Consider the following 20,889-nt stretch of genomic DNA (forward strand, 5'->3'; position numbering starts at 1 on the left):
CACATACATAAACCTGCCACTTAATGGTAAGTAATATTCACACAATGTTAACTTGACTATATGATGGACAACAATAATTCTACTGTCTGAATAACATGACTTCATATCGCTGAGGTTGAATCCACTTTCTGCTTGCCGATAAAGATCTAACGTAATTCACAGGAAGAGAAAGCCCACATTTTAATAATTAACACTATTCATTACCTTTAAAGAGGCTAAATATGCATTGAAAAACCCATTCCTGAGTGGCAGTGTTTAAAGGAGAGACCTGCTCGGAATACACAGTGTGTTTAAGCCAGCCTGAAACCAGCCCCCGTGGCAGGCACCGTCAGCTCGCAGGGCAGGGAAGGCAGGAGCCTCAACAGTGACCGGGCGGAACATCAGCGAGGGACAGACACACAGGGAGGGCAGACTGCTCTGAACGGCCCCTAAGCACAGCCCCTCTCCCCCCAAACACGGCTTAGTTCCTCTTCGTGCCTTTGTTCTTCTCTGAAAGCTGCTTAATTGTCGAAAATAACTCCTATCAAAGCTATTCATTTGTCATTTGAAAGAATCCGAAAATATGAGACATGGCAGCAGCCAGCAGGGAACCAGCAAGCCTTCCCTGCTGGAAATGCACCAGCAGCTGTTGTGGGACAGCAGCTCTCCTCCTCCTCCTCTCTGGGCTAACACCAGGGAGGGCTTTTCTCCGGAATCTCCCCTCAGCAGCAGCAGCAGCAGCACCCTTCAGCTCCACAGCCTGCTGCCACCACAGCAGGCACGGACAGTGAGCTGCTGCCGCAGGCTCTGCACCCTGCTACAGACATGTCTGCTTCCCCCACCTCTGCTTCCTCCCTCGTGTTTTCATCTTCCCAACCTCCTTTCCTCTTCTGCCTTTTCTCCCCGGGCCCCTCTATCCCTTACAAGTGAAAGTGCAAGTAAACAAAAGGCCAATTCAGCACATCACCAGGGCTGAAACCGAACTCAACTGCTCTGCAAAAATGCTCCATCATTTCTTCCCCAAATTCGCACATAAAATACACTCCTTGCTGTAACTGGGAAGAAAATATAATTTGCTGGTTGTTTCTTCAGCACATTAAACTGCCAGGATTGTGATAGAAGTTGTGTAACGTTTGGGGTAGAAAATCCACTAGTAAGTAATTCCTAGGGTAGGAATTTCAGATATTTGGTGAGGACATAGCATATAAACCACTTTATTTAAGATTTACAAAATCTGTTATTGTTTCCAGATAACATAAGATTAAAAAATAAAATCCCATCATTTAAAGCCTACAAAAATCTAGAAGCTTTGATTATTTTCACACAAGCACTCTCATTTATGGTATACAATCACACGTGTTTTTACAATCACTGAAAATAAAACATTCCTTCCATGACTCGAAACCAGCTCTTTTTCGAGCATACAAGAGACACCATAAATTGGATTAAAGCAAACCTACACAACTTTGGAACCCATATGTCAAACTTACAAAGTTTAAGAAAGATAGTTCTCTGAGGACTAGAACTCCAATACATTATAAAACTTTTTCCATGTGAACCATTTATGCAAAAAGACACTAAAGAACAACTTTAAGGCTGACATAAAAAGAAAAAACATGAAATAAGGTTAATTTCTGGTGCTATTCTAATCAATTACACCATGGGTCAACTTGTCCCATGATCTGTAGAAATACTGTCATGATTCATCACAGTAAAAAAAAACCTCAAAAACTTCTTTAATTAAAGCATTAAATACACTAGATAAACTAGGAAACAATTGTCAGAAATATTTCAAATTAAAAGTATAATTTCCACCAGCATTAAATAAATGAATTCATTTTAAATGCCTTTTGACTTTATGTTCTCAGAGCAAATTTATTTTGTCAAATGACTATAAGATGCAAACAAGAATGAGCTATTATAATGCCAATATTACCTTAGTCAAGCAGATTAACTCTTGCTAATTATTAAATTACACATCTGGCCTGCTGCATACTCTTAGCTGGCAACAAGTTCTAATTAGCTATCTGGAAGTGCTCGGGGTGGTAGCTGAACACCCTCTGTGTGTAAGGGCTGCCGTCCGCCGCGGGTTTCTGTGCCGGGTAGTGGTGGCAGCTGTCGCCAGGGAAGTGCTCACAGTGCAGGCTGAGCCACTCTCGCTCAGTGCTGAACCTCTCAGCTTCAGCAAGGATCCTGGTCAGAGCCATGATGTAGCTCAGAGCCATCTGCAGGGTCTCATACTTGGACAGTTTCTTATCCTGCCCCCACTGCGGAACCACCTTTCTCAAGCGATCGAAGGCCGTGTTCAGCCCCTGCATGCGCCTCCTCTCGCGGGCATTGGCAGCCAGCCTCCTCTTGGCAGCGTTCTCCATCCTTTCCGAGCTGCACTTCACAGCACAGCCTGCCCCGCTCCTGCACTGCGAGTCCGGCTCCACAGCTGAGTCCAGGTGACTGGATTTACAGGTTTTCATATTTGATGCAGCTTCACTTTCACACACACAAAAATCACCCAGCAAAAATTCGCTTTCAAAAAAGTGGTAAGGAAAGCACTCGTGGAGTAACCCTCATACCACTTGAATCTGCTTCCCATATAAATGATGGAGTATTTTTCTTGGCTTCTAAAAAAATAAATATAATAAAATAAAAATTCTTCTGGAAATGTCTGAAAATCGTTTCTTATCGTTGAAAGAAAAAATGAAGCATTTTTATGTCTTACGCTTTCATTCCTTTAATTTCTTTAATCTCTAAGAGAGAGAGTAAACAATGAAATCTCCATTCTCAAAATGTATGTTACTGAAGAAAACAGTCTGTTGAATCCAAGAAGGATCTTACTGGATTAAAGGCACAACAGCTCCAAATGGCTGTTTCAAAGGAGAGAAGTCCTGATTCAGTTGAGGAGAGGATTTAGCGATGGTGAAGGGTTGCGCTCTGAAGCCGTGACTTCCTAAGAGAGATGTCTCTTTGCTTGGCTCTGCCGGCCAGCAACGATTGTGTCAAGTGGACAACTCGAGGCTTTATAGAAACTGCAAGAGCTGAACAGGTGGTAGCAGGTGGGTGGGCGGCACACTGCTGCCATCCCAGCACCTTCCCACCCTGGGAACTACAGGGGAAAAAAAAGCCAAACAGTAAAATCCCAACATTGCAGCCTTCATCTGGTGAGAAGTCTTCCGAAACCATTCTGTCCAGCCCTAACAACTTGCCATCTGGAGTAGTGTCTGGCTGGCCCCACAAGACTCTGGGCAGTTAAGCAAAAGACCCTTTCAATGGATAATCTGTTGCAACTCAGGGAAAAAAAAAAAATCTCTGTGCATTGTAGTATTTGTACATTAAAACACGTGAAAATTCTGGCTAAGTATTGAGGATAGAAGAATAACTGCATTAATGAAACAAGAGAAGGAGCTAAAAGATACATGGCCTAAAGAGCTAAAAGATAGTAAGAATACCACTGGTTTGCACATATGGTACCAAAATAAATAAACTAAAATTATTAGAAACTCTCCAGCATTCACAATTTTAATATTGTATAAAGTACACAACATTGCAACCAGAGTAGTATCTTGAGAAAAAAGGGGATTATATATTTCCCTGCCAGCAAACTCAAAGTCATAAAATAATTTAAATATATTTAAACAGTTAAAATGTAACTATGGATTTACCTAATAACTGCAAAAATATTTAGATGGGTTATTATAGTTATACACAAAAACATGTAAGTATATTAATCACCTGAAAACTGCCCTTTTTAATATATCCTGTTAAAGTACATATGTGTATTTGATGTGAATTAAAGGTGTGTTTTCAGTAATATCTCTAAATAAGTTACAAAAATAAATGAGGATGTGAAAAACAAATCTGTTTGCTGGCAGCAAGGAATCAATTCTGCTACCAACTGTAATGCCAGAGGAGCCACAATATACCCACGCCCCATAACTAAAACATCTTTCTTTTACTGTACTTGCATTGTACTAAAATCATAACAACGTAAACTTACAAGGAAATATCACATGATCTTTTTGTGATGTACACAAACAAAAAAAATCCTGCCACACAATGATTTATTATCTGTATTGATTTCAAACTTAATTAAATTGTTACCAGCATTCATAAATTAGTAACTTTTTTCATTAGAGACTGAATACTGTATATTTATTTAGAACTATAGCTCAATTGTTTTCATTATGACTCCAAAACTTGGTGTAGTTGTAAACAGCTGATTAATCCCTAGCAAAAGCAATGACAATGAAATGAGGTTGAATAATCCAAAAACAATAGGATGCAATTGAACACTAATGGACTCCAGCATGACAGATGTTGGACGTCGGCTGTTACGCCCAGTTGCTCTGCTCTTAATATTCCGCATCTTAATGATCATGAACAGAGATGATAGTTGGGGCAGGGAGCCTCCATTATTCCATTATCAAAATGTATGCCACTTCTTCAATTTTTAAAGAAGCGCAACTTCGTCATGTTTCATTAGAAATGTTCAACTTGGCTATCTGTGTGCGCTGACCTATTCTCCAGAGATAAAGAGCTACTACCACACGCTAAAACGCCACTTTCTGATTATCTGAGAACAGCTCCCTTAAAAAACCCCACAGACACATATGTCTTTCCCTAAAGGATCAGCAATTAGAACTTGTGAGATTTCTGTTTCTGAAGATGCTACATGGGAAGTACCGCATATGCAGTAAAGAAAATCCACGTCTGATCTTCATGCTATTGCTAAAGCATATTTTAGTGCTCCTGCAGCCTTCTATCCCAAATAAGTTTGTTAGTTAAACCCTCTGTCTCTTACAATGACTATCAAATGATTTTTCATGCAAAAGAACATCAGAGAATTAAGCTATTCTGTAAGTTAATAAATACTGTGTATTCCTGTGTGTTCTCACGAAATAGCTGTTACTCAATTCAGGTAATTAATCACTTTTCATCTTAAGAGTGCTGCTAACATCATGCCATAAATACGAAAAGCTCCCCTTTAAAACAGAGTACTGTATTTTTTCACTTGGCACCAGTGTTCTTTTTTTAACTTAATATGCCCTGCCAGTATAAATTACAATGAAGACTTCAAATATATCGAAAATCACAGTGCTTCAGAAACTTTGCATTTTGCTTCACTAATGCACAGTAACCCAGTACACAGCAGTGCTGTTAATTTTCCCTTCCTAATTGATTCACCATCATTATCATACTTTGACTAACATACTGCTGTAATCTCAGGAGAGCAGCTGTGATTTATCTCTCCTACTGAACACACTGTAACTTCAGCTTAAATGATTTGCTATCAAACCACAGGACAAGAGCCCAGATCCATTTAGACTAATAACAAACTAATAACAGGATTTTATAGCTCATAGGCAAAGCTAAAAAATGCTGGCTGATCAAAATACCTGTTTTTCATCACTTAAAATCTTGTAAACTTCCTGCTTTATGAAAGCAAGATACAAAATGTATCAAGGTCTTATTCACACAATCTAGTTCATTTGCACAGCCCCATTGCATTGCCTTATGATAATGTTACCTCAACCTAAAAAATAACCTGCTTTATTGCTCAGTGAATAAAAGAAAGGGTATCAGTTGAAGTTTTCACAGGTTTCCTTCACTCTGTTTGATTTCCTCTATATTTCAGCTTGTCTTAATTACTTCTTACATAACCTTATTTCCTCCTCTCTTTGCTTTTAATAATTCCTCATATATATTACTACTGGAAATATTTTTAATTATTATCAATATTTTAAAAGATATTACTATATCCTGATGTGACAAATTGCTGTGGTGCTAAAACCTTTTCTTAAATCCTAACTTATATTAGTTTCATGGGTATTGTGCATCAAACATTTCTCAAAAAAATCCCTTTTACTCTTTTTTCTCCTCATAATCTCAAGGCAGAAAAACACCAAAATCACCAGAAAGAAGTTCCGTGTCTACCCAGTTGCTCAAATTTCCATCTTTGATTCTCTAACTACGCAGGTACCGATTTAGTGCTACTCCATGATCCTCACAGCATTATTCCCGAGTCATATTTTAATTCAAAACCAGTATCATTAACCAAAATGCTATGTTTCCCTCAGAGAAAAACAAAAGACAGATAAGAATGCTAGTTCAGTCATAAACCAGATTACTTTAGCAACTTGAAGTCACCCACTAATTTTAGGAAAATAAAGGAGAGCTTCAATCCATTAAAGAAATTAGCTAGTTTCTGGATTTATGACTACATGCATAAACACATTCAAAATTGTCTCCTAGGTATTCAGGTTAAAAACTCAGATGCAATTAGTGCAGCACCCACTAAGATATGAATGTCTATCACTTGTACTGCTATGGAAAACACAATCTAATTACTTTTATTACTTTTAGTGGGGATTGACTGGGACCTGAAACTAAATTTAAAATGAAATGCAAGCAATATTTCTGGTTAAAGTCTAATTCCTCTCTACTTTCTCTACCTGTATGTATAAAAACATATACAAGCAATGTATCAAAACAAGAATCTTACCTCTCCCCTCCAGCCAGAACTATCTCCTCTCAGGTAGATCCTTTCTGAAAGCCTCAAGACTCCTCAGCACTGTCGTTTACCCTGAGCAAAGCAGAAAGAATGGCATGCTGTACGCTGCCTAATTAAGAGCAGGTGGGTAACTACCAAAATATGGCCATCCTTAAGGGCCCAATTTCTTGTAACATTTGACTCAGCTCACAAGACAGACTAGAAATCCATGGTGTGCAGAATCACTTCTTTTCCTGCCTTGGTTATTTGCACTCTTTTCCCTGTCACAGCTACAGAACTATCCAAAACCAACAATTCACTAGAGAATGTTGTATCTTGGAGGGACACTTAGTAACTAATACTGGAAATGGAATAACAATCTACAGATGCAGGAGGAGTTTGCAGTCATTTCACCTGGGGCTTCCCACACTGGTACTGGACACCTTTTCCTCTAAAATGCTCAGAACAGTTCATGTTCCTCTTCAGTCTCTCTGGGCTGAGCTCTTCTTTCTAGGAGCTCAAGTAACTGTCCCAACTACACTTCAGGATCTGCCATACTACCCTGCAGTTACTACCCTCAATTCACCCATTTCTCTTCTGTTCCACATTACCCTTCTCACCTCTCTCAGGTGAGGCTCAAAAAGCAGAGCATTCCCCAGTGATCCTTGAAAGAACACCCTTTCAAGCATAACTTTGTTTGAAGGCATGCTTTTACAACAGGAAGTCAGAAACCTCTTAAAAAACCTTTCTCAAAAAGGAGAAAGGAGTGCTTTTACCATGTAACTAGAGGAACATGTCTTGAACATGTAACCGTTTCTCACCTACATTATATACTGAATTTGGTTACATTATGTACCTTTGTATACCCACGCACAGGATAGAACATGAAAGCAGCTTCCACATAGAATGATACTGTAACCCACTGCACCACTAGAGCAGCAAAAACACTCTAACATATTACAAAGCTAGTGGATTTTCCAAGTATTATATACATGTCATGTGTTTAAAAATGCAGTTATCTATCAAGGTCAACTGCATCTGCACATGCTCAGCTATTTGCAAAAGCTGTCCTGACATTTTTCACAAGGGAACCTACAGACACAACAGACCAGGGCACACATGGCAACCTGGCACAACGTTCACTGCTCTGGCAGAACCGTGCAAGGAAGCTTGGCTGCTTTGTTCCACAGCTGAACCCACTAGTCTGGGTGAAATATTGACTCTCTGTTCATCTTTGAGCTGTGAATTAACTCGATCAGCACTATCTCCAGTACCACTGGGCAATACGAATTTTGAAAAGTTACATATACTTGTTAAGCATTACATAGGAATTCTGACACAGGCAAGAGCAGAATCCACTTATTTAAGATATAATTCAGTTACTTTAAGCACTTTTTATTTTCCTATGTACTCAGTTTCAATAAGACAAGAGTCCTCAAGTGAAGACCTTCCATTACTATATAGCTTGAGAATTATTAAAAGTACTATGCACGCTCTGAACCATAAACCAGACGAGGGAAGGAATCTACTTTATCCTTCTAATTCCAGACAGGAATTACTGGTTTTATGATCTCTGATAGACATTTTCCTAACCTGTTCTATAAAACCCCTAACAGGGTAATTAGCAGCACAAGTGATAAATTATTATCTTTTCATAGCTCAGATGCCTCAGGATTGAAAAGATGAAGTAGATGGTCAGGACATAATTCATCAGCTGTTTTGACCACATTTCCTCACAGCAGAAGGAATTATAAACTCAAGACTCTTGGGTTCAGCACCAGATTCTGAAGTAATTCTCCAGAGATTGTTTACCTCTTAGTTCTGAGGATCTTACCTTAGTCCCTCTCTCTCTTCTGGCCCCTCCCCTTTCTCTAACATTTTCAGGTGTTTCTGATCCAATTATCACCCTGCCCACTCCTCACACCTGTGTATCACAGTCACCTCTGGAAAATACAAGGGGATCTTTGAGGTTACAGAGATGGGAGTTCTCATGTTTACCCCCGTGCCCACTGCCCTCCAAACAGGAGAATCTCCAGTTGGTCCTTTTAGCCTCAGACCAGAGATGTCTGTTCCAAACTGCTCCACAGCCAAAGCCCAACTGTTTATGAGTCTGCCTGTGTACTAAGATGTGTGCACTTGTGTTTAGAACTTCATAAAAGTGGCTAAATTTAACGGGATGTTCAACACTGAAGCAACACCACTGCTACAAACGAAACAAAACCAAAAATCCCAAGCTTGCTGCAAAGAATGGATGAACCAAAAGCTTTTAATAGGAAATCAGCTGTGTTCTTCTTTAAGCAAAAAACATGTTCAGACAGCCTCAAGCAGAAAGTATGACTTTTTATTACATTTTACCTGCTGACAGGTCAGCCTTTTTCTGGATTATGTGGTGTTATGGATTTTCTATCCCTAGGAGCTGCTTCCTCCCAAACACCAGCATGGGAGGTCATAGATTGAGTACGTTCCCCACACCAACCTTGTGAGACAACAATCTTTCTTACACTGTAGTAAGTTACTCTTAAATTATCTATTGGCTATGACATCAGAAGCACAAGAAATACATCAACATTATTGCAGTCACTGCTAAAAAAACCCCTCAATTTCATTTGCTCTACATTAAAAAAATACCAAGACCATTCACAAGTTAGCCTTTAATTTTTTTTTTTTTTTTTTTTTTTTTTTTTTTTGGAATTGAGTAGAAAGCCTACAAAAAGTCTTAAAAATAGAAACTGAATGGGTAACTATGCTGAGAGATAATTTTGTTCCATGATGAATTTCCATACTAATTTCCTATAAGACTCTCCCCAGCTGTTGAAGATCATCAAATATCAAGGTGGGAAAACACAACCCCTTTTTATTTTCTTATAACCCTTTTTCTCTTAATCGCTGGGGATTGTATTCCTGATACACAGGAGAGCTAAACCTGTTCATACAGGATCTACAGACTTTAGTCTGGCAATGAACTGACTTAATCACAGCCTATGGAAGAGAGAGCTGTTACAGGAGTGGAGCTTTCTGTTTACTCTTGAGGGGAAAAAGAGGAGCAGAGAAAGGGAGATATAAAAGGTGTGTCATGGTATCAAAAAGGAGTGTAAGAATGTGCTCCCACTGAGTTTCCCAAATACCTCATCAGAAAAAATCTTACTTACAATCAAGCAAACAAAAAAAACAGCTTGCATATGCAGATTTTGGTCAAACAAGGAGTTTGGTGTACTTCAAAAGTAGGGAAAAAATTGCAGCATTTTATTACTGAATTACATCCTATTTTATTAAAACATTTCTACATAATTTTTACTCCCTAAGTAAAAGCACCATTTCTCTCCCCAGACATGAACAGCTAGTCCATCTCACTTCTGGTGAGGTTTTTTCCCTCACATGCCAACTGTCCAGAGGACGAGACCAATGACAGCCACTCTGAACATTCACTTTTTTATTCCTACCACCAAAAACATTTGCTTTCTCAATTCTTTCCTACAGGGAAAAGTCACTCTCTGTTGTCTATTCTCTATCAAGAGGCATAAAGATCTCAGACTGAAGCTGATATCTTCCCTGCACCTGTTGCCACAAAACCCAAGGAGACATGGAAATGAGTGCTGCAATCCACTCATGGGACACTATGACTTGTGTAGTTTCTATACTGTAAAAACTTTTCAACCTGCTTCACTCCAAGTACAGAAATAATGAATGTGCAGAACAATACAAGGTAGTTTAAGGATGAAAATGAGTGTTGAAATTGTTGAAAACAGAAATACTTCCTGACAAGTAGACAAAAAACAAAAGCCAGTAGAGAATGGTCTCATTTTTGAGAAGCAGAAAAGTACACAAGGAAGAAGCTCTGTGTGGGATAAAATATACTCTCTATTGCCATGAACATCTAATATTTAATATTTAATATTCAGCCCTAAGTAATCTCACTGAATTGAATGGCAGTCTCTTTACAATATTAGCCAGCAGCACCTGGAATTTCAGGGCAAAGAGAAAAGTGATAAAAGAGAATGGGGAAAAACAAGGGCCACAAGATGAGATATAAGCAGAGATACAGGCAGGAATAGAAAGTGACAATAATAAAACATGGGAAGGTTTCAAGTGGACTGAGTTGCAACAGTTTGCAGTGGCAGGAACACAAAGTCCCAAAGATCAGGAACTTTGTTTTATTTCTTCTGAAGCCCTCTGACTGATTCTTGTAACATGGAGAAGAGAATGTAGTGCACCTTGGAAATGAATTACAGTTATACAGCTGGCTCCTAGCCAATTAGAAAGAAGACTGTCAAAACTACTCATCTCCCAAAAAAATTATTAATGTTATAGTTAATGTTGCTTGCTCAAAACAAAATCATGTATAGACCGTGCTATAGTTCAGTGAGTAATAAAACTACAAGGAAAAATTGAGAGAGTGATGCCAAAGGATGCTGTAAGCTTTTTATAAAATCATTTTTCACTTCAGGAGTTATTTTCTTGTGTAAACAGGCATTAAATTACTGCCCAGCGCCCTGCTTCTCATTGATTTCTACATGGCACAGTTTGCCAGATGCTGTTTGGTCTAAGTGTTGCCTTGACCTGCACTGGTGACGCTGGCCCCTTTCTGCTTTGTGGCAGTGTTTTCCCAGCGGGGAGGTCCCACCCCTCTCATAGTTCAGTTGCAACTTTTGCTAAAGGCTCAGAGGTTACCCATATGTTGTAGTGGAGGGGCCAGCCTGGCTGGAATTAACTTGGGAGTGGCGTCCAGCTTTGTGGCTGGAGCTGGCCCAGAGGAGATTAGAAATGCCCCAAAACTAATTAAATATTTTGTCTCCTGCTGGTAAACAAAAGTGAATGAGGGCAAAAATACAAAATGCTTGATTTAACTAGGATCTGTAAGTAGCTTGACAACAGCAACCCCGAAGTCAGTGATGCATGATTTAAAAGCCCCTAATGGGTCAAAGCTGTTACACAAATGAGACTTTTGTCGATTATCCTTCACTTTATATATTTGCAAAACTGTTACATAAATGTACTTCCTATCAGTTTCCAGAGCACTTCACATGAGCATTTCTGGGGTAAGAGCCATGCAGCCCACATATTTGTTTGGAAGCTTTCTTAACTTTCACTTTTGCATTCAAGAAATACAGAATGTAAATATAACCACCAAGGAAATACGTACAAATAAGAAGTGAAAGCATTTTCAGTAACATTTTCAAGGATCTGAACTGTCAAAAATGAGAGAGAAGAATTCTCTCAATAACAGATCCAGCAAAATGTTTTCAATTCCATTTTCTCAGCTAAGTGCCTTCTTCTAGGCACTTCTATTTAAATATGTATCTATAAAATACATATAGAATACATATAATCAGTTAAATTATTTAAATGCAGAATAATATATATCTAATCAGTGTAATTATTTAAATAATAGATCAAATGCTTTTGATATATATAATTCAGATTTCATGTATTCAGTTATGTAAATCAAAAATCCACTCTTATGGCATTTTAAATATTGTATGTCCATACGGTTATACTATATTTTAAAATACACTGCTGCAGATTCGGTTTCTTTTCTTTTAGAAATATTTAAGAATTGTCACATAAATATTCCATGAAAATGTTTTAGAAGGTTAAGTGATGAAAAGTCTCACAAAAATACCACTATGAAAGAAAATGAGAACTCTAATTTGATGTTCTGTATAGTAATTTCCAATTTATGCTTAACTTCACGTGTTTCTGTAATCCTATTGCAGCGAATGGGACTAATCCAGCATCCATAGGCAAAAATAGCCATAAGGTTTGGTTGTCCAGGACTGCAGTGCATAATGCTGTGAACTACAAAGTTCATGAAAGCAGAGCCTTGTTCATGAAAGCAGAGTCTTCACCTCAGTTGGGAGGACGTGTGTTCAATCTTTACATTTTCCATAAGCCCAGTTTTACTTGCTTTTTAAAAAAAAACTCTACAGTAAAGTTATCTTTATCTGCTGAAATTTGAAACTTACACAAAAATGGCAAGAATCAAGTATATGAGTAAAAGAAAAGGAAACCTTAAAACAAATTGGTATATATATATATATATACACACACACATTTAAAATATACAATCTATATATATAGATCTCACTTCAATTTTATTGTACTTTACCATTAGATTTTTACTTTATAATTTAACTTATGCAAATTAAGTAATCCTCAATCACTTTAAGTAAACATTTATACTAAGGGCTGATGTTGCAATTACTGCTTTCCAAATTAAGGAGGAACTCTTGGAGCTCTCTTGCTCTGCACCCTGCCCAGACAGCTGAGCGCCCACGCACACACTCATATTCCACATCTGCTCTTTTGTCTGGATGGACAGCAGGACGCCACAGAGGTTTCCCCATCAAAAGAAAGGCAATTCTAAAAGATTAAGACGTTCTAGTTAGGCACATGGTAACATTTGATGTTTCGGATTTTCAGCTCTCCCAAGTGTCACATTTGTGAGCTCTAACGAATTGGATGTGACGGGTGTATTGTAAAAGCTACCAGGAAAGGCAGTTGTGAATAAAGAAACACTTAATGTCGTGCCTGCTAATAGTTAATGCTGGCTCCGAATGCACAAAGGACAATGTTTCCCATCAGGTACAATAGAATACAGTGATAAGCCATGGCTAGGAGAGCAAAAATCTTACTGCACTCCATGTACACATCAAAAGGACGGAACATTTGATATCTAAAAGCTAGGTATTTGCTTTTTTCTCCCATGAAGCTAATTGTTTCTCTTCAGTCCTTGTTATTTCAGGATTTCAAGAGTCTTGAAAGTCAGCATTCTATCAGATTTCAGTGGAGTTTTCTTCTAAATTCTACAAACTCAAGGATGGAAAAGTCAATTATTATAGTAGTGGAACTTAATTATTATCACAGTGTAAATTTCAAACTAAGAGTTCTAATTTTTTACAGAAATATTTTCTGCCACTGCAGTTATACAAGTTTCCTTCATTCCATACAAAATAAATTACATAATCATTTCCTTGCATACATCATTGTTTATGTCAACTACTTGTGGACTTTAATTCCTACAGAAAATGAAGGAAGGCAGCTCTATTTCTGTTGCAGCTGACCTTATTCACGTATAATTGAGAAGCAAAAAGATATGTATTACTTTTTATTTCCCTACAATCTAGAGAAAAAAAAGTCTGAGCACAGTAATAATTATACTTGTGTAATTCAGACTCACTGAAAAATGTGCCTCTGATGAAATTGCTATTGGTTTGAAGAATTAGGGATGCTTTTGAAGACAAACACTAGGAAAACTTTTGAGAAATATGGATGACAAAACAGGAACATGTATGTATGACTGAACAGGGACACGAGCTTGTCTCTACTTTTTTCAAGCAAGGCTGTTTTCCAGACAGGGTGTTAATGTTTCCTCCCCCAAAGCAAGAGAGTTTCAATAAATTGTACAAGGCCTTTGCACAGGCCCAGTTGGAAGAACCATGTAAGGAAATGTCTCCTAGCTAAGGAAAGACTGGCATAATCAGTGCCAGGTCTCATTAAAACAACAAGATGCCTGAAACAATTGAGGAGAGGAAACAAACACACAGAACTTAAGACATCTCCTGCTTTTCCTTGGCTGGCAGGAAAGCCTAACAGAAGCAATAAATTAATATTGTACTGTTCTAAGGATCAAGATCCCACTGTGTTTTTGCCCATCTCAAAATCCTAGGGCATAGCACAATTTAATCCATACTCCCAATCAGGCAGGAATGTAGAAAAGATCACCTTCTAAAGTACAGTTCCCTTTGGAGCTCTTCCTGGAACTGGCTGTACTGTTCTTCAGTCAGTGCTAGTGCTTGATAAGACAATAAAATCCTTTGTTAAGAACTTCCAAAAATGAAACAGAAATACCAATTAACTGCAATTCTGTCTGGAACTAATTTAATTCAAAGGTGTCTTCTAGTACCATGGGATATGGTGTGTTCTGCTCTGGAGAGAATCAATCGGTGAGAGATTGATGAAGGGGTGGTAAGGTCAGGTTTGCAAATACAGAACCATCTGCAGAGTCTCCTGGGTTGGTACCTGCAGCATAGTAATTTACAGGAGCAGGTGTTTCCTTTTAATCTACTTTTTTTTCTGCTGAAATTGTAACTTTATTAAAAAGTGCCTGCAGTTTGTTATTAAGAGGGTACTTAGTTCATTTTTGCTATTAACTGACTGCTGAAAGGTTCCGGAAAGTTTTAATGCCCATAATCCTTAAAAATACAGTTAAGAAAAGCGGCTGTGATGTTCAATATGGAAGTCAACCAGACACATCTTTAGAAAGCCACTACATGTAAACAAAAAAAAGCTCAAAAGTCTGTTCTTAAAACAGAATTATATTGTTCAGAAATGAGCCATTTCTTCCCAAATAAGGGTGACTGAAATTATTCTAGTCATGAAGATTCTAATTTATTTTTGTTTACAGCCATAACTAATTATGGAGAAAGAAAGCTTTCCAAAACAGAAAAAAGTTCAAGAATTCCAGCTGGAATTTCCCACCTTGGTAGGATGGGCACTCTGGTTTGGCTCCAAAGCACAGCAAAGGTCAGTAAAGAATATATCTGAATTCAAACTCAGGTTCTTGGCTTTGCTGCACCTCACACCCTGCTCCAGCTCTACTACAACCTCTTATCACATTATCTCTTCTCAGGCCCAGCATCTCGCAGCCTGACTCCCACATCATCCAAAGTGTCTTTGCAAGGTGCTCACATTCCAGCCTCCACACAGACATTACACCTCCTGCTCCTCACACACCTCCTTCAGCTCCTTAAAACCTCTGCCTCTTCATAATCCTACAAATCTTCTGGGGAATTTTCCTTGAGTTTGCCTGATGTATTTTACCCACCTGTAACTCTTACCAGGACAAAAATGATATATCAGAAAGCAGTTTCCTGGTTTGGGTGTATCACCAAAAAAGTCACAGAACGCTGCAATGTGAATAAACCTTGGGCTTAATATGAATCACAGCATTAAAACCCAAGGAATATCCTTCTTTCCCAATCAGTAAGGCAAAACCCAAGTCAAAGTACACATCTCACTGAAGAAACCAATAGAGTTAGAAATGTTTATTTTTTTCATATTCTGCTTCAGACATTAAATCTAAATGTCTTTGTCTAAAACCAACTCCCTAGGAAAAAAACCCCATACACACTATTGACTATCTGGTCATAGCCTCGGTTTAGTTCTTCCACTTTCCTCTTCTTTGGAAATTCTTATTTATGGTTTGCAGTAAACATCAGGAAATAAAAGGACAGTGACTCAGCAATTGAGAAAAATCCCTTGTTCTGTGTTTTTGTTCAAGTCTCTTAATTAATTTCAAGACAGATTTAATCCTTGGGGGGAAAAAATGGATGTGAGAATAAAATGTGCTTAATTGGCAGGTTTTTCAGTTTTTAATTGAACTAATTTAATTTTTACCTGACCAAGCATCACCCTTTATTTTAATTTAGGTTTTTTTGGTTTTTTTATTTTACTTCTGGGAAGGTTCCCTCTGTTCCCAGCATCTTTCCCTGTCACTCTGATGAATACTGAGACAAAGAAATCTTTCCTTTCCCAGAAAGAACTGCCTCATCTGTTGCTAATTTCCCTTCCCATCCCTCATGGAACACATGGCTACTTTCTATGACCTCTTGCTGTGTGCACATTCATGAAGTCCTTAATCTCCTCTTCTTGCAAAACTTTCCAAATTTAGTAACAACTTTTAATGTATGTTTTCTGTCTATTCTCCTCTAAATAATGCAAAAGAAATAGAAAGTATTTTCATGACTCCTTTAAGCAAACCTGTTAAATGGCTTCTTAAATTATTCCCATTTTCTTTACATCCCTTTTAGCTCTACATTCATTTCCATATCAATAAATTTGTATGGTTTCTGTTGCTCACTAAAGTTTCCTGTTTTGCTTCCTTTCTCAAGGCTATGGGCTTTTCTCCCGACCCCGACATGAGCTGTGCCTCTGCAGAGGAACATGCAAAGAACCAAAATAAGCAAAAGGGCATTTAAATGTTCATGTCCGGGCTGTTGGATCTAGCCACGAATTTACTCCAGCCTTACAGTGTCCTGAAGCTTCTGTTGGACACTCTCACAATACATAACACTTGAGTGCACAGGAATTTTTGGAATTGTATTTCCCTTCATGTAATTTGCTCTTGGTTCAATACATCTCTATGCCACCAGTCTTAATTAAGAGAGCAGCACAAAACAGTTCTCCAAATCTTCTGCACCATAAACAAATCCTTTGCAAAAAGATGTGAAACAAGTTCTAAATAATATTACTTTAAGTTTGTAACCTATTTTTTATGTTGGAAGACAAAATTTATCACAACTGACTTCCTTTACTGTTAAGTGAACATGTGCAATATATTAAAATAAGTCTTAGTGAATAATCAGGATCACCAGGTCAGCTACACAATATTTCATGAGAATAAAGTTGCTCCTCAGAAAATAAGTGCTGTTTTTCTTTCCACTCTCAGCAGCCTTACTTGTTTTCCATATGGTTGCATGTTTAATTAGCAATCTTTCTGTAAATGTCTGCAATTAGACAATGATGATTAATAAAATAACTCCTTTAAAGATTCATTTAGGCAGCAGAACTGCACAATCAGGTATAATTAATTCATCATTAATAAATCATGGCTGATTAACTAATATGTTGATTACAAACACATTACTGCATAGCCTCCCACCTGAGCTCTGGTGATTTTTCTATCCTGAAAAGAAATAGAGACAAAGTAGTAGTAAACAATTAAAAAAATGCTTTAGGCAGCAAAGATATTCATTTGGTCAGGAAATTTAGCTAACAAGTATCTTTGAAATGTATGGGCCTTGTTCATTATTAGTCCTCTTGAGTAAAAGAAATTATTGTACTGCCTATTTGTTAAATGAGGATGGGTGAACAATAACTGGTTCTTTAGTTCACTTATACTCCTAAGGAAGGCTTTTTCCACAAGCCTCTCTGATTATGGGTCAGATTCAGTCTTTGCCCAAGCCAGCAGGAAGAATGAAATGCAGCAGCACTGCTGCTCTAGAAGGTGCACCTCCCCTGCAGCCAGGGAACAATCTGAGCCCTGGGGAGAGGAGGCCAGGGCCAAAGCTGCCAAAGCAGCCGTGCTGCCACCACAGCTATGATCTGCACCTAATCACGAGTCCGTGTCTATAAATCCGACTGCAGCTCCACCAACTTCAGCAAGACTGAATACAGGAGAACGTGCATTTCATTTGGAGACTCCTTTTGCTTGCCACCTACCCCATGAGCTGAGTAGTGCACTTAAATCACATTTTTTGTATGTTCTTTGTAGCTGCAGGAGATAGAACTTTCTATTTAAATTAAGATTCTCACACTCTCACTTGTCCAGCTACTTGGACTTAAGTAAGATGTAACTAACAAGTTCTGATAAAATTAAAAATAAATGGAAAAAAGGGAACTTGGCACAACTAAGTTCCTGATGATTTCTAACGGCATGACATCCAACTGTTCCCATAGTATTAGACTGTCTTCTGAATTCAAAACATATCACCCTGAAATATCACAAAGAACTAAAGCAAAGCTTAAGAGAGAGGTGACTTGAAAGGGAAAACAGTTTTAGCTACAGTAACTGAAAGTTCCATATTCCTAGCAAATCCAGTGAAAGACCACATCATGATGACAAAATCTGGAGCACTACACTTCATGAAGATCATAGAAGAAACTTCCAGTTTAGGAGAAAATTTTCAGGTTTTGAAAAATAATTGACACTGCTGTAAGCAATAAAGTTTTCTTTCAGATCTTAATCAGCTTTATGTGCATCACAAGGTCAATCTGTTAAATCTTTCTTCTGAACCTTTAATTAAAGGTATTTACCAAGCAGCAGTGCTATGATCAAAGACAATACCATTCAACTTTGAAAAATACTGTTCATAAAAGAGAACCACAAGGCACATTTATAAACCATTTACATTTTTATATATTTTAATTCAAGTAAGTTAAAGAACATGGCCGGCATTTCCATATATAGCTGAAAAATATAATTTTTTAAAAAAATTAGTTCAGATTTCGTGAAAAATTATCCGTATGGGAAAAGCTTGATTATCAAACAGATGCTTACAGTTTAATCCAGGAAGCAGCAAGGAATTTTAACATGGAGTTTGGAAACAGAGAGAAGAATATTTTAAAAGCAGAAAAACAAGATAGCTGTAGTTGAACATTTTCATTGGTCAGTGTACATAGGAAGTGGCAAGATGGAAGTGAAGAATACCAAGGATCTTGAAGATCAGAAGTGAGTACTTTCAAGCAATTTTTTAAATGGCCAATGAGTAATCAAAGACTTTTGAGAACAGTAGTAATTCAGTGCCTAGAGCTGAAATAAAATGAACATAATCAGAGTAACAAAAAATCAGTCATTAGTGATTAGTGAGAGAAGAGGGAGATTAGTGCCATTTCTTTCAGAAAGTCAGGTTTCCTTTTAGTACAATAGCAGTTTGCCCTGCAATGTCAATTCTTCCATCACTGCGCACAGAAATCTTCAACTCTCCTCCACGGCGGGAACATTGAAAAGCTAAACAGAAACAAGAACCCAGAGTCAAAAAACTAGTGTGTATCACAATTTATTAAGAAATCCATAAAAACTTAGGGAAAGGAGGCTTCTGGCTCCAGAAAGCAAGCAGCACCAGGGCAAACAGTGCACAGGGACACCCTGGATGAATTGCCTTTAGAGATGAAGGTCAGCTGAGGGTGTATTTCCAACTAGACCTTGCCTATTGAGTCTGATACAACTGCTACTTAATACAAGGGAGAGGTAGTTTGCTTTGTTGTAGCAAATTAAGTTTCTTCCATGTATCTAAGAAGTCTTGAATTCTCCCTTCATGGGACAGTTTTTGGAGTGAAGAAGGAAGAACACCAAGAGTTACCTGCATAAGAATGAATAACCATTTTACTGGTACTGAACACCAAAAGTTGATACTGCATTCAAAGAATGTGCCTGGCTAAATGGTAACAAACTCACAAAGGCAGTGGGAAAAGTCTACAAAGAAACATAGATGCTGCTTAAGCTGTCAGAAACTGACACCAAATTCTTACACAGGATGCAACAGATATTGATTTATAGAATATTGAAGATATAATTTAATACAACTGGATAAACCTGAAATAGAAACAGACTTCTGCTTGTAATTCTTTAGAGAACCAAGCTTTTGCCTGAACTGTTGAGCTGTACACAGTTGGGATGATGTTCACCTAGCATGTGGAGTCTCTAACTCATTTGAGCAGTCTCATTTAGACAAGAAAATGGTCTCATTCAGATGGCATTTAGAAAAGGTTTGGGTTTCAAGCAGTCTTGCTTTTGTGAAAGGCTCTAAATGGATGAAGAGGCAATAATGTTCAGTCTCCTTAGTCAACAAACTTCCTAACTGCTCCAGAAGTTGTCCAAAGCTAAAGGGCACATTTTTCCTCTCCAACGCACAATTTATAAATTGGGTAGAGATTGTATTCAGATCCCAGCAGAGCACAGGCTCTCTGATGGCATATATGCTGTATGCTTTAAAACTATTTCTCAGGCACTGCTGCTAAGAAAGCTCTTCTTTGATCAGACTGGATTCTCAGACAAAGCAAACACTCTGAAAGAGTGGAAACAGGAGCTATTTAGAGATTGACATTGATACTTTCTGTTCTTTTCCATTTATAGAACCATGGGTTGTTTTTAACTTGTCAGAACATCACTTATGAATGGAGTAATGCTTTAACTGACTATTTTAGACTCCTAAAAGACTCAGGCCAGCTAAAATTGATCAATTATTATTGCCAGATATGGAGACACACCTAAGCTCTTCCACTCCCACATGATAGCAGATTGAAATAAAAGAGATTAATTATTTCAACTTTTCAAAGGTTGGTTTGGTTTAGTTTTTTCTTCTTTAAATGTCCAAACTCTAGCTCCTTCATGTCAGGATTACTAAGATTGTTTTGATATTGGTTCATTTTATTTTACTTTTAAAGAAACTTCCAAAGTAGAAGAAAAACAAAAAATAATTCACAAAAGAAATTTTTAGACAAGCTTATATGAAAATAATACTCGATCTATTCCTTCTCTTACACAAAAGCACTGACATGCTATGTCCAAAAGTAAACAGGCTTGCATGGAACATTTCAATACCTAGAGGATTTCATTTAACAGCCTCTGGAGGCATTCAGGCATCTCTGAAGCACACTCACCTTTTAGATCATAAAGTTGTTGCACGCCTATTCCATGCCTGTATTCACCAGGAATACCTCCTCCTATACATGGATTTTATACGTATTTTCTATTAAAACAATGTACAACTGTACAAACAACATCTAACAGCTGACCTCACAGTGGTTAAGCTGACACACAGGAAAGTTTGGGAGCAGCCACAAGACCAGGGAGGTTGAGTAAGCTGCTATCACAGTATCACACCCCTGCATTCACACATAAGCTGGTGCCCTTGTACAAACATTAT

General features: G+C 37.9%; 2 protein-coding genes across 7 annotated transcripts in view; both read right to left on the bottom strand.

The window, feature by feature from the left end:
- The window catches only part of PBLD (phenazine biosynthesis like protein domain containing), a 72,202-nt gene that overhangs the window by 40,935 nt on the left and 10,378 nt on the right, over nucleotides 1-20,889 (bottom strand). The window contains exon 9 of one of the 6 annotated variants that reach the window (XM_072930796.1): nucleotides 12,792-12,823. The exons of 1 other annotated variant lie outside the window; for it this stretch is intronic. In XM_072930796.1, coding sequence (XP_072786897.1) covers nucleotides 12,807-12,823 — 17 coding nt within the window. In that variant the 3' untranslated portion in view covers nucleotides 12,792-12,806. 4 more of the 6 variants (XM_030275578.4, XM_030275579.4, XM_072930795.1 and 1 more) reach the window with 4 other exon arrangements.
- On the bottom strand, nucleotides 1,178-8,544 carry ATOH7 (atonal bHLH transcription factor 7). The gene has a single exon (XM_030275577.4). The coding sequence runs from the start codon at nucleotides 2,448-2,450 to the stop codon at nucleotides 1,995-1,997; it is 456 nt and encodes a 151-aa protein (XP_030131437.1). The 5' UTR covers nucleotides 2,451-8,544; the 3' UTR covers nucleotides 1,178-1,994.

Source organism: Taeniopygia guttata, chromosome 6 (assembly GCF_048771995.1).
Source record: "Taeniopygia guttata chromosome 6, bTaeGut7.mat, whole genome shotgun sequence".
NCBI lineage: Eukaryota > Metazoa > Chordata > Aves > Passeriformes > Estrildidae > Taeniopygia > Taeniopygia guttata.

What these genes read in the sequence shown, in the direction of transcription:
- ATOH7 (XM_030275577.4), bottom strand. Translation starts at nt 2,450, where the DNA reads ATGAAAACCTGTAAATCCAGTCACCTGGACTCAGCTGTGGAGCCGGAC.